Source organism: Nicotiana sylvestris, chromosome 3 (genome assembly GCF_000393655.2).
Source record: "Nicotiana sylvestris chromosome 3, ASM39365v2, whole genome shotgun sequence".
In the NCBI taxonomy this organism is placed as follows: Eukaryota; Viridiplantae; Streptophyta; class Magnoliopsida; order Solanales; family Solanaceae; genus Nicotiana; species Nicotiana sylvestris.
In genome coordinates this window covers 211,099,104-211,112,738 of record NC_091059.1, presented here as the reverse complement: position 1 = coordinate 211,112,738, position 13,635 = coordinate 211,099,104, and the positions used below count along the sequence as shown (strand labels likewise).

General features: G+C 37.0%; 2 protein-coding genes across 8 annotated transcripts; one reads left to right on the top strand and one right to left on the bottom strand.

Annotated features, from left to right (window-relative positions):
• The first annotated feature begins 2,043 nt into the window (after positions 1-2,043).
• On the top strand, positions 2,044-9,170 carry LOC104211719 (uncharacterized). Of its 6 annotated transcripts, none has more exons than XM_070171442.1 (7): positions 2,044-2,196; positions 2,425-2,689; positions 3,907-4,146; positions 5,812-5,923; positions 6,032-6,206; positions 7,888-8,128; positions 8,598-9,170. In XM_070171442.1, exons 2-7 carry the CDS (start codon positions 2,506-2,508, stop codon positions 8,879-8,881), a joined length of 1,236 nt encoding a protein of 411 aa, XP_070027543.1. In that variant the 5' UTR covers positions 2,044-2,196; positions 2,425-2,505; the 3' UTR covers positions 8,882-9,170. The 6 variants fall into 6 exon arrangements, with proteins under 6 accessions (XP_070027543.1, XP_009759115.1, XP_009759116.1 ...); XM_009760813.2 differs by having other exon boundaries at positions 8,592-9,170; XM_009760814.2 differs by having other exon boundaries at positions 2,088-2,196; positions 2,451-2,689.
• Positions 9,171-9,940: 770 nt separating this feature from the next.
• Positions 9,941-13,339, bottom strand: LOC104211720 (ubiquitin receptor RAD23b). Of its 2 annotated transcripts, none has more exons than XM_009760815.2 (12): positions 13,080-13,339; positions 12,323-12,484; positions 12,141-12,179; positions 11,899-11,957; positions 11,780-11,824; positions 11,459-11,636; positions 11,229-11,363; positions 11,087-11,152; positions 10,843-10,890; positions 10,652-10,761; positions 10,322-10,400; positions 9,941-10,226 (listed from the first exon to the last, which is right to left on the bottom strand). In XM_009760815.2, exons 1-12 carry the CDS (start codon positions 13,143-13,145, stop codon positions 10,110-10,112), a joined length of 1,104 nt encoding a protein of 367 aa, XP_009759117.1. In that variant the 5' UTR covers positions 13,146-13,339; the 3' UTR covers positions 9,941-10,109. The 2 variants fall into 2 exon arrangements, with proteins under 2 accessions (XP_009759117.1, XP_009759118.1); XM_009760816.2 differs by having other exon boundaries at positions 11,899-11,954.
• Between the last annotated feature and the right edge of the window lie 296 nt (positions 13,340-13,635).

The following is a 13,635-nucleotide window of genomic DNA, read 5'->3' as shown; positions in this document are numbered from 1 at the left end:
AATCTTGTTACTTCATATTTTATTCCTGACATTTATTTTTTTGTCGCAAAGTAAAATTGACCGTAAATAATATTTATGTGAGTAAGTAAAACATATGCTCTGATACCAATTGTTGGAAAAAAAGAACCCCCACAGAAATAATATTTATGGTATTCGACTGTAATAAATGTAGATTACTAAAATACAGTAACCAACAGTAATAATAAAAGAAAGAAGAACACCGAGATTTTTACGTGTAAAACCCTTCTAAGTAAGGGAAAAATCACGGCCCGAGAGGAGCAACTGATTTCACTATAGCATGGATTTTTACACTTTGTGGTACCTAGTAAAATACTCCAATACCACTGCACACTCAAAGAAATAACTCTCTTTTGATTTTTTCACCTCATTACAAATACTGCTCAAACTCTCTATATTTTTTCTTATAGAGTATTTTGCTTCTTACTCTACGAATCACTCTCTTTCTCTTCGTTTTTTATCTTCAACTGAGTCAGGAGCTATCTATTTATAGACGTCCAATACTTTTTGCTTGCATCATGTATGACATCATTATAATGTAACAACAACAACAACAACAATAACAACCACCCAGTATAATCCCACTAGTGGGGTCTGAGAGGGTAGTGTGTGCACAAACCTTACCCTTACCTTGGGGTAGATAGGCTATTTCCAAATAGACCCTCGACATCTTTTCCTCCAAGAACTCTCCACCTTGCTCTTGGTGTGACTCGAACTCACAGCCTCTTGGTTGGAAGTGGAGGTTGCTTACCATCAGAGGAACCCCTCTTATCATCATAATGTAAATGTCAAAGTTTCACCTTACGAAAGCAATTAAAAAAATCCGACAACCAAAATCACATTTCTGTAAATTTGGCAGCACAATACTTTATGCCAAAGTAAGTTTGTCTTCCTTTCACGTTCATGGGATGGACCCACAATAAGAAGTTAAGAACAATAAATATTTTTAACTATGTGCAAAAGCACATATTCAAACTAAAATAATATGTCCTAAATGGGTTAATCAAATAACCAAAGACGTTCTAGAGCGGTCGGCAAATAAATTATATAGCATATTTAAGATTTTAAATTTCAAAAGTCTCTTGATTTAAACAATGGAACGGAAAGAAAGAATATGATTTACACCATTTGCAAAATTCACAAAATGGTGCAATAAGAAATGATTTATTTTTATTTATTGTTTTGGTAACTTAAAAGACAAATCAAAATAATTTTTTTTATCTTTATCCATTATATTTAGCTGATTAATTGATTTCATTGTTAGCATTAGAAACATATTAATCATATACAACTTGAGGTTTATGTTTGCGATTTGAAGTAAATTTCAAAAATATGATTAATAAGTTGTTTTAACGGCTTGTTTGGTTGGTTGTTATGTATCGTTTCATAACATATCGTATAGTATTGTATTGTACTGTATCGTTTGGATGTATACACTGTTTGAATAGATTATATTGTTATTCGTTGTTTCATGATGTCATGAACCAACAATATGAACAATAAACTTGCAATATTAAAAAAAGTAAGGTACGAGATATAATTATTAATAGAAAGGTAGTAAAGATAAATAGGATCATTTAATTATATGGAAAGACAATATGAGAGAAAAAAATAAGAAAACTATACGGCCACATTAAATCGGTCGTTCCATAAGATGACACTTTTCGTCGTTACGTAACGATAAATTTAAGGATACAATACAATAAAATTTTAAGTAACAACTATCCTAACAAGTTGTAAGAAATACAAACCCTTCACAATACAATAATAAATTGTAATTACTTAAAATCGCATTTGTAAGTATGACTTAGATACGCAATTGTAAATATCAACTCCGGGGTAAACGGAGTATTCACAAAGATGCTTGGGACTGAATACATTCAACTTTACTTAGGGGTTAGGAATGAGGTTGGATTGCGAGTGTAAATCGCATTAAGCTAGTGCGAAAATAATTACTTTGCGACTTACATATTGCATTAGCAAATTGCGACTTATAAATCGCATCCAACGAAATCGTATTGTGATATGCGACTTTGCACATCCGTCCACTTGACAACTCGAAGGAGCCCACTTTTGCTTTTTCTGGTAGTTGATTGCAGAAGTCGTAAAAGAAGGTTCATCTTCAGTTCTTGTTCAAATCACGATCATCCGTCGTCTTTCTTTCTCCATCGCTATAAGGTGTAGTTTCTATCTTTCTAGTTAAACCCTCCTGTGGACTTTCCCTTCCCTAATATTACCACTGTATGATTATTGATTCATGGCTCGTTTGTCGTTTTCTTAATCCCCGTACTTAGGGTTTATTGGAAAGACGATCTCCTTAACAAATTTACCGATCACTTCTCCTAATTATTGCTTGAATTATGGTTCGATTTATTTATTGATCGACGGAATTTTTCTCGTGTGCAGTAAAAGGTTCAATTTTGGGATTTCAGGGTTTGCTATTGGACAATCTTTGAGGAGGAGCTAGATTAAGAGGCTTTTGTGAAGATGTGGGCAGCTTCTTGCCTTGCGTCATGCTGCGCGGCGTGCGCTTGTGACGCTTGTCGTACGGTAGTGTCAGGGATCAGCCGTCGTTCCGCCAGGATTGCCTATTGTGGTCTTTTCGCTTTGTCACTCATTGTCTCGTGGATTCTTAGAGAGGTTGCTGCTCCTTTAATGGAGAAAATACCATGTAAGGTTCCCCCCCCCCCCCCCCCCCTACAATTATGATGCATGAGCTTTTTACTTGTCAGAGCTTTCTCCTGCTGTTTGGTATTATCAACTTCAATTCTAACTTTGACACCCTGATGTACAAATGGCTAATTGCTATATCTATGCTCCGCCCCTTGTCAAATTGGTTTCAAGCGTCTTCATCCAACTCGGTCTCTCTAAATTTTTGATACTGAGCTATCACATTTATTTGGAAAAAAGCTTGGTGCTTTACCAAAATATAAGTGATTCTCTTCTAAAACTACGAATACCAAATAAAATTTGTATCCACGACAGTGATTGTTAGTAATTTGATGCTTCTCATGGGGCCAATTAAGCACTTCTGTTTTAAACTGACATTTAAGGAATTTGTAACCCCTTCTGCCAATCAAAATTTTATTAATCTCGAGAAAGATTACATCTTGAATTTGTAGAACATGTCGGCCTGTGATTTGATTCTCAGCCATGTCAATTCGACCTGGAAAACTGGCCTATGCAATAATGATGAGTGCACTCCCAATTGCATCTTTGGTTATTAGGAATGTTATAAGATGATGAAGGATAGAAGACCCACATAGTTGTGTGCATCTGCGAGCTTAGGTAGTGAATACTTAATTTACTATCTCTCAGTGTTCTTCCTTGAAGATTAATGAAATCTAGGTGATAAAAACTAGAGATGCTTTAAGGAGAATCTTCCTCAAAGGTTATAATGGTCAGGTAGTGCTCCATACTGCTAAAATTTTAGAATTTGAAGAAGTTAAGAACAAAAACGTAAACCAGAGCTTGCTGTCCTTTGTTACTTGTGGTGAAACGCCTTTTGAAAATAAATGAAGGTCAAATATACTTAATGGACGAAAATGGCCAGAAACTCTTTTGGCTTGCTTTTCTGAATTTATCTGGTATAAAGCATTGAGTCTTTAATTATGTGATTAGCAATGGTGAAGCTTTGGCAAGCTGTCTTTGTGTGCAAATGTCTGATCATTGAGTCATAGGATGAAATACTTACGTGCTTGTGTCTTTCTCACTCTCTACTGTCCCTTTCAGCCCCAGTTAATGCGTTGAGGCTATATTGTGAGCTTATCAGCAGCGCCGGCTTAAATCTACAAACTTTATTTTGATATAGCTTGGCTGACATTATAGTTTTTACTCTTAGGGCTTTTCTGATATTCCAAGACATCTTTAATGTTCATTACATTGCAGGGATTAATAGCTTTCATTCGACACCGAACAGAGAGTGGTTTGAGACAGATGCTGTGCTTCGGGTTAGTCTGGGGAACTTCCTATTTTTCACTATCTTAGCAATCTTAATGATTGGTGTGAAGAACCAGAAAGACCCGCGTGACAGCATGCACCATGGAGGTTGGATGATGAAAATCATTTGCTGGTGCCTCATGGTAATATTTATGTTTTTCCTTCCAAATGGAATCATCAGCTTCTATGGTAAGCAAAATCATCCCAAATGAATATGCCTAATTTTTAACCTTATTGTCAACTCCCCCTCCCCCCCCCCCCAAAAAAAAAAAAAAAGAAAAGAAAAGAGAGAGAAAGACACAACTTTGCTTAATAAAGATTGTGTGCTCTATGTTTAGCATCTTGGTGAAATCTGTTTTTCTTTCACCTATTGAAAGACGATAGTTGTGTAATTCCAGTTCCTGTAAGCTGAAAAATACCTTGGTCATACTCTAAGCCCGTGGTAGTTCCATTCGATCCTGCCTAGTGTCTTGTCGTGATTTTTAATTCTGAAGCTAAGCGCTTTTCATTCCTTCTGCAAACCATCTAGTTCTAAAGCCAGCCATGCCTTTTTGTTGGGATAGAGCGAGTATGAAGTCAGGGTGGAAGAAGAAGAGGAAGAAATAATAAAGTAAATCATTATATATGTATTCTTCATATCTGTTTAACTTGGGATTCAGGATAGCTAACTAGGTGGGCTATCCATACCTCCGCCTTGTAGGTGAGGGTTTGATCCCCTTATGAACTCTGCTCCCTCGTTACCCACTCCCCTTCCCCCTAGGTATAATTTTAAAAAATAAAAAAAATCCGTTTAACTAATTTATACCCTTTTCTGGAGCATAATGTGCTTGTAATATTATTATGTTGTGTTTCTCCCCCCCCCCCCCCCCCCCCCTACTCCTTTTTCTGCTCAGTGATGTCATTGCTACAGCACCTAGTTGTATCTTTTGTCAAGTTAAATTACCTCAATGAGTTTCATGTGGAGACATAGGCCAGTCTCTCCATCAATGGAGTGATGATTCCTCCAGGGAATCGGATTCCATTGGCAGCTTAACTTTCTCGGAAGTAGCAGCCTCCCTTGACTTAGTTGACCTTTGTCATAGCACGACTGGTGTGAATTCTGATATCACTTCTATTTTGCTTCGCATGAAAATTGCAAGAAGTAAACACGAATTTGTCAAGACATGCTAATTTATCTTGTGTAATCATTAGTTGTTTCCATTGGCTCACCTGGGTTAGTAAATGGTGTCATTGAAGTATGGGTCTTGAGCATGCACATTTTAGTCTTTCAAGCTGTCTTGGGCAGTTCTAGGTAATAAACATTGTGTCTTTTAATATAAGGAATTATGATTCAGGATTCTGCTCATTGGAGTCTCCGAATAATTTGAGTATCACGTTAAGGCAAGAAATATATTCCCATAGGACCATACTAAAAGAAATTCTTTTCAAAATACTGGAGATCCTAATGTTTACTGAGCAATGTTTCACTGCTGCTGTAATGAGAAAAACAACTACTATGATATATTGTCTTTCTATGTCAAAGAGTGATTAAGACTTCCACATTGTTGCACCAATTTTATTCAAGGCGTTAAGGCGAGTATGTAGAGTATCATCTAAGACAAAATAATTAGAAGAATGAGGTATCTCTTATTTTCTTGGTTAGCTAATTTGCTGCACTACATATAGTGAGTGGTATGGTGTAGATAAGATGAGCTGTCCTTTTGAAATTCATGAATTAAATTATTGTGCAAAATTTCAAACTCTGTTCCCATACACGTGGATTTGCACCTGAGTGTTTTTTCTTTTCTTGAGAAGCTGCACATGAGTATTTATTGATTATACAGAGATCCTTATTAAAAAAAATTGTATTTACAGAGACAATTTCCAAGTTTGGTTCTGGACTATTTCTCCTCGTGCAAGTTGTGCTCTTGTTGGATTTTGTGCATAGTTGGAATGACAAATGGGTTGGATACGATGAGCAGTTCTGGTTAGTTGCATCATGTATTGCATATTAATGTTAGCTGTTCTCGCCATTCTCTTCATTCTAATCTCTCTTCCTTTTCTTGCTTGGACTCTGTTATTGTGTGTTTTTCAGGTATGTGGCGTTGCTTGTTGTTTCACTTGTATGTTATGTGGCCACCTTTGCCTTCAATGGACTGCTTTTCCACTTTTTCACTCCATCTGGACATGACTGTGGGCTTAACACTTTCTTTATAGTGATGACCCTTATAGTCATCTTCATCTTTGCTGTTGTTACACTGCATCCATCGGTAATTTTTCTATCTTTAATTCCTTTATTGCTGCAGAATACTTCCTTTACTTGTGAACTTTTCCATGAGTTCTAAATTTTGCAGGCTAACAAGATCTTATATAAATGTTCATCTGCTTTTCTCATCTGATGCCACTATTCGTACTGATTTCCATAGTTTAAATGTGGCCTTACTAGAAAAAGCAGATCTCTTTCTGTAGTTGAGTTTACTGCAAATCATGGAAGCTAAAAAGCTTGGGTTTTATGTTAGCATATGCTGCATTATCTCTCTCCATGTTAGCATTTTCTTCGGTGCATCTTCAAGGAGTCTTGTCATAAAAAATTTTACACTCTCTTTAAATCTTCTGAAAATTTTATTTCGTAGTAGTTTGAAGGAAAATAGTGTGGTTTATTTCTAGTGTCAATGAGAAGGAAGACTTTAAATTCAAATAAGCTGGCATCTCATGTGTTTCTTTCAAGATCTCAGAACTTAAAAAGTTATTTGTTGAAATATGTGAAAAGTTGGCATGCCGTGTTTGTTTGTCTGGTTGTTTGAGGATATTAATCTTGGTTCTACATCCTTAGAGCAGCTTATTTAATCCAAAGCTGCAGAGAATATTTTTTTAAAGTATTCATCTTGGCCCTAAATCTTTAGAGCAGTTTATTTAATCCCAAGCTGGAGAAGTATCTCGAACTAGCGAGCCTGTCAGCTTTTTGATTTCCTTTTCATGGAAGGCCCCCCATGATTGTTTTGTAAGATTACGACAAAAACACTAGGTGATTTGTTCCCATCTATCTACCTAAGCGTTGGTGGGTAGAGTTACCACCTGGTACATGTGCTTGTGTAAAGTAGCAAGTACCTGGTGGAATAGTTGAAGTGCATGTTTGCTGGTCACGTCATAAAAACATACCAAATGTTTTGTATGAAAACCACTTCAATTTTTGTGAATTGCCAAAATGTATGGTCTGACTGGAGTGTTGCTTAAACCAGGACATTTAGCTGCTAAACAGTGTATTGCATTCATTCTCAACTTGTTCCTCTACAATCTTTACAACAACTCTTCTATATTGCAAGCTCTAAGAAAAGATCAATAATGAAAATATAACCTATTTCACTAGTCAAGATCAAGGTAACAACAGGAGCAAGTAGAAAGATAAAACACACTTCTTTTGGAGAGTGGGGAGGAAGAGGAGCAGAGTGGAGAGCTACCTCTTGCTAATACTTCTCTCACTCATAGCTGGGTTATATCTCTATATCTCTGTTGAGATGATGCAACCTTTCCAGGCAGCCCCCCTCATAAATCATATATGTCATTAAATCTTCTTCTTCCCCCCAACTCCCCAACCCCAATTAAGAAAATGAAACCCTCCTAAGGTTTGTAATAAGCGGATAAGATGTTAAAAGGTTCCTTCATGAGGTGCAACCTTTTGACAATATCTATGCATGGAAAAAAATTAATTGATGTTCGCCTCTTAAATCATCCGAACACTCTATGTCAGTGTTTCCACTGAAAAAGAGAGAATAGGTTTTGTTGATCCGTGATCATGATCTTTTTATCTTGAGGTATTTAAGCTTGCTGCTGAATGACCAACTGTTGAAGACAAAATAATTTTTTCTATTATTGCTGTTACTGTTGTCATAATATGAGTTCCATACTGTGGAATTTTCTCCTTTTCTCTGAGATCAAATTTTCTAAATGTAGGTAGGAGGAAGCATTTTACCTGCATCAGTTTTATCTTTGTACTGTACATACCTTTGTTACAGTGCACTTGCAAGTGAACCTAGGGATTATGAGTGCAATGGTCTACATAAGCACTCTAAGGCTGTTTCCAGTGGTAGTCTTGCATTAGGGCTGCTAACAACTGTCCTATCTGTTGTTTACTCTGCTGTTCGTGCTGGCTCTTCAACAACTCTGCTTTCTCCTCCAAGCTCACCACGCGCAGGTTAGTTTCCACCATTTCACAGGGCTATTTCGTTAAGATGTTTTCGTTCTGACTGGTTGCACTGTGTCAGCTTACTGGACTATAATTTTACCTTTCATTGTTCATTTTGGTTTGCTTATGTTATGTGGTGGCTTATTTTACTTGTTCTAGGCTTGGAAGTTGCTCTGACCTATTCTACTAGTTTTTAGTTGTTAATTGACCCGATAGATGTAGTTTACATGTGGAGTCTCTTCGCAAATCAATTGTACATTGTACTTGATTTGGCGGAGCAGTTTTATATTCCGACTCAAGTTGCTGGTGTATTTCTATTACTTTTTGCATATTGGCTGTGCATTCATATTTACTGCAGACCTGCACTACTAAGTTTCGCTGATAGAAGCAGTTGGTGTTTCCATAAATATGGGCGGAGTATGATCTCCTAATATGTGGATCATTTCCTAAAGAACTAGTTTTTCTGCTGAAGGTGCAGGGAAGCCTTTGCTGCCGTTGGACAAGGTTGATGAGGAGGAAGAAAAGGAGAGAGCCAAGCCAGTCACATACTCCTATTCTTTCTTCCACCTTATCTTTTCTCTTGCTAGTATGTACTCGGCCATGCTTCTTACAGGTTGGTCAACCTCCGTGGGGGAGAGTGGAAAATTGGTGGACGTCGGGTGGCCATCTGTCTGGGTCAGGATTGTGACCGGGTGGGCAACTGCTGCTTTGTTTATCTGGTCTCAAGTTGCTCCAATTCTGTTTCCAGACAGAGAGTTCTGAGCAACCCAAGTAGTAAATATTACAATTTCTAAAATGTTCGTAAGTTTGAATTATGCTTTTGGAGGACCAGCACTTCCATAATGCAAGGATTTCAATGCTCCTTTCTGTCATGTGGACAATGTATATTATGTCACTGTGTCGATAAATCCTGAGTACCTTTTCATTAACGAACAACACACTTGGTGCAAGAAGTTGTCTGATTTCATGTAACTGTACAATTCAGACGAAAATTGTGTGGATATAAATGTGGGCTTGCTTTTATTTAAATGGAGTACGTTTCAGATGCTAATATTGTGTGGATCTAACTATAAATTGTTCATTTCAGATTTAAAAATTAGTTGCTAATCGGTAGCTGACAATAACATGTATATATATTGTTGCACTTGGCATCTTAAGAACTTCATACCGTAGTTGAGGCGTTATTCTAAATGGAAGTGCATGGCAGAACATTATTTCTATAATCGAACCCTGTGTAAGATCAAAAAACCACTCAGCGTGAGTTAAATGAATTTTTTTAAAGAACATTTTGGAAACAAAATAAAAACTAAAAAAATATATATAACATGAAGTTATAGCAATACATAGTATTTATATGACTCAAAAGCGTATTTATATGACTCAAAAGCACAAGTCTACAAGATTGATCTAGTAATTTAACATGATAATGTATGTGTTTAATAGAATGATAAAACACCAGAATATATATTTTCGGCATGTATAAAAATGCGACTGTTGCATTTATGCAGTACTAGAAATGATTTATTATCTATTGCTACCATGATAATACATGCACCGAATTTGTCTCTCGCTTGATTTTTACATCTTGGAACGAAATCCAGAAATAAGTTTCTTTTGGGAAAATAATAGGGAAAATAACACTGCATATTCACTCTCAAAATAGTAGCCGAAAAATGTATAGTTTTTTGTATATATATACACAATACACATTATGTATGTTATATACAAAAATTATACAAATTTTATACTTTTTCGGGTTTCTTGTGGAGGCTAAAAGTGAAAAAAGCCCAAAATAATAAAGATCTTCTTGCGGACACAGTGTGAATGAAAAGAAAAGCTAATAAGTTAAGCTTCCCCAATAGGAGAGAATTTTTGGATCCAACGATTAATCATTAAAGTAAAACCTCCTTTACAATCCATCTCGAGTACTATAAAACTACTCAAAACCTGTTGGTGAATGCAAAAGAATACTGCTAAAATACTTTGCCACTTAATCTTCGTAATCTCCTGCATGCTCCAACAGATAATTTGCGGCTAGTTCCTCATTGCGATCACAAGCCAAAAAAGCCTCAATGACAAGAGCTCTATCAAAACCCATTGCCTCCAGCTGCAAGTGAGAAAATAAGTTAGTTAACTGATGACACATAATCGATGCACAACTGAATGTCCAAGAGCAGCTAGGGTTAAAATGATGTCACATACTCGCTCAATCACCGCCTGCTCTTCTGGTGTGACACTAACTGTGTGGGGTATCTCTTGCTCAGCCTGATCAAAGATGTCCCTGAAAAATAGCCATTCAAAAGTATTAAATCTCACAGCCAAAGATAAAGCTTTGACCTCTTCCTTTTTCCCAACATTTTAAGTACCGCCGTGTATTAGGATTGCAAAATGATAAAATCTTTTTATACTTAACAACAACAGATTTGACAAAATCTTTTGAACAGGAAAGGAGAAATGCTAGGACATCATGGCAATAAATATGTATAATGCTTCTTCTCTAGCTTGGTTAAGAGCAAACTGAAAGCCTCTAACCCGTCGGAACCATCTACAGGTTCATTAATTAATTGAAGAAACTCTTGATGATGCTCCTGTATAGATCTTAAAAGCTGAGGATTTTGCTTTCCTAGTTCCTGAAGCATAGGCTGCAAAACAGCATCCAACTTGAACACTTAGATGACACAACAATAAACTGAACAACGAAAATATTAGAGAACACTACTTACCTGTAAAATTTGTGGGTTAGCTTGAACCATAGAACGTAAAGCTTGGAACTGGAAAAAGAAGAAGAAAAGAAACATAAGTTGCAGGAGGATTAAGGAGGTTAGAGAAACTTAGACACACCATATATGATATATCCAGAGTGGATTTATGAATTGGAAGAATGCAAGAAGAGAGAGGTGATCTCGAGATCAAAAGGGAGGACCACATTGAAAAGTGAAAATGAATGCATAATGAATAGAATCCTACCTGTTGGTTGTTCCTGAGAAAATCAAGGGATCCAAGACCAGCACCGCCAGCACCAGCAACATTCTCCTGTAGCAGCTCCAGTTCAGATCACATAACAAATACACACACAAGACTTGAATATTAATGGAACGCTCTGAAAGACCTGAGGAAACAAATTTAAAGGAGCAGAATTAGGTCCGCCAGAGGAAGGTGCAGTAGGCACTGCAGTAGTCCCAGCTGCAGAATTAACTCCACCATGAGCAACCGGTACAGCAACTTCGGCTGTTTCAGGAATTCCCTATAGACAAAAGAAACCATTGTCAAACAACAAAAGACAAACAAACTTGTGCATTCTTTCAACCTTCTTAAAGTGACAGAGGACCAGGAACATACTGAATATAAGTAATCAACAGCTCTTTCAGGATTGTTATAAGCTGCTCGAAGTGCACGTGTAACTGTCTCTTTGTCCCAGCTGCCGCCGCCCATATCCATAATTTGTTGTATTGTCTGCTCAAGATTATTGCCAGCAACTAGATTTGACGCAGCTTGACTATAATCATCAGTTGGAAGACTGCACCAATGTAAAAGACGTCAATTCCCTCTACATGGGAATCGAAACACTCTCTCCATGAGTTCCAGTTTGAGAAAAGGAACAGAAGAGATCCAAAAGAACATAGTTTGTTATTTTGTAATATACTAGCATAATTTTCTTACCTAGCTGCTGCAGCATCAGAAGCAGACGCAACATTCTTTGGGGCCCTACACATCATTTGCATCATGAGAAGGAGCAGATCCAACATAAGCAATAGTGATTAGTGAAAGTTGTAACTCACTGTGATGGCGGAGTCACTTCAGGTGCTGGAGTAGGATTAGCTGCAGCAACTGATGGCTGCTGAAAGAAAAGAAATAAGAAGGTTTCGATCTCTCTTTTTTTTAAATGAAGTTATATGTTTCATGAAAAGAGCGTCAAGAAGATGCAAAGTTACAAGGAAAAATAAGAAGGTTTCTATCAGAAGCTAGATTAACTAAAACTACCTAATGAATGAAATCCTGAATGGTTATCCGAACATAGTACCTGAGCAGATGTTGTCCCACTTGAGCTAGCGGTTTTGCTCTACAAAGAACACATAAATAGACATAAAATCAGGAAATTCTTCGAGTTAAGGTCTCAGGTTAGCATTGGAGATATCAAAACCCAATCACTTAAGAGCAATAAATGTGCACAAGTAAAGAGAACCTGAAGATCTACAGTTATACCTTACTAAGCATGACAACGAGGAAACCATCCTCAGAGACGTTGTTTTCCACTAATGTACTTTCATCCTTCAGCACTTTACCATTGTGAATCAGCAACTGCTGCCCACATGGGTAATTATCTTTTCCTTGCACATCTTCAATGTGTTTCTTGACAGCCATAATCTACAATCCCAAGAAATCACATCTCACATTACGCAAAAAATAAATTTTAATGACTAATCAATTAAGTGTAGCCCCGTCATTTTAAAACTCAAAGCAATCAAATAATTATACCATCTGAGACTCCGGAAATTAGACTGGTAATGTTTTGATTAGCAGAATGCCCTTAAAAGTTCTGAGACTGATAAGGAATTTTAGGTTGAGGGCATTGCCCACCCGATGCTTCTAAACATTGGCTTTACCCGATAGAACTCGCACAAGTTATAAGAACCATTTAGCTTATGTTAACCTAGGGATATAAAAAAGGTGTGAAGCATAAACATCTAAAAACCAGGATTTTATAGCAAATAACCAAATGTAGTAAATGGTAAATAGGACAAAATTATCAAAAAATGCAAATGAGAGCCAAAGTTGTCTTTTTTCCTCATTCAACACTATCAACTTAGTATTTATGAATATGAACACCCAAAAAAATAAAAAACGAGAAAGGAGAAAGGAAAGGTGAAATTTTGAAACTGGAATTGCACAACACAAATGCAGGTATATATATAAAAGAAAAGGACGCCAAAAAAAAAAAAAGAGAAGGAAAAGGACTAACGGTATCGGAGGGCTGAACCCTAATTTCGAAGTGACTGCCTTTGAGAGTCTTTACAGTGAGGTTCATCTCTGCCAATTAGGAGTGAAAAAAGAGGAAGAGCAGGGTTTCACAAAAAAGAACGAAACCCTAGAAACTCCAAATGCTGCTATGGATCCGCTGTCACTCCTGCCCCACACGACACTGCTTTCCAAGTTTTTGGAATATAAAGGATTTGAGAATTCAGCGAGCGGAGCAAGCGCTGGGGTTTTCAATTTTCAACTGTATAGTTTGCACTTCCTTAACAAACATATGCTGCGCGTGCCTCCACGTGCCTGAAGCAAAAGTAGCACTGTAGCAGTGTGTGCCAAACCACGGCCCAATAACGAGCCCATCATCAGAGGTGAAATTGGGCCAAATCGATTCATAGACCATGAACAAAGGATGATCGACAAGAATGGTCCCGTGAGGAGGTCTTAGCCGAAAGTCGATTATTATGAAAGTACGGTTCGGTTTATCGGTTTTTGATTTTGTAATATTAATAATCAAATAAAATCAAAGTATTTACAATTCGGTGTGA

Coding starts and splice junctions, on each gene's coding strand:
- LOC104211720 (XM_009760815.2), bottom strand. CDS start 13,145: ATGAACCTCACTGTAAAGACTCTCAAAGGCAGTCACTTCGAAATTAGG. Junction 12,485..13,079: donor GGGTTCAGCCCTCCGATACC/GTTAGTCCTTTT, acceptor TTGGGATTGTAG/ATTATGGCTGTCAAGAAACA. Junction 10,227..10,321: donor AGCAGGCGGTGATTGAGCGA/GTATGTGACATC, acceptor TCTCACTTGCAG/CTGGAGGCAATGGGTTTTGA.
- LOC104211719 (XM_009760813.2), top strand. CDS start 2,506: ATGTGGGCAGCTTCTTGCCTTGCGTCATGCTGCGCGGCGTGCGCTTGT. Junction 6,207..7,887: donor TTGTTACACTGCATCCATCG/GTAATTTTTCTA, acceptor TTCTAAATGTAG/GTAGGAGGAAGCATTTTACC. Junction 8,129..8,591: donor TCCAAGCTCACCACGCGCAG/GTTAGTTTCCAC, acceptor TTTCTGCTGAAG/GTGCAGGGAAGCCTTTGCTG.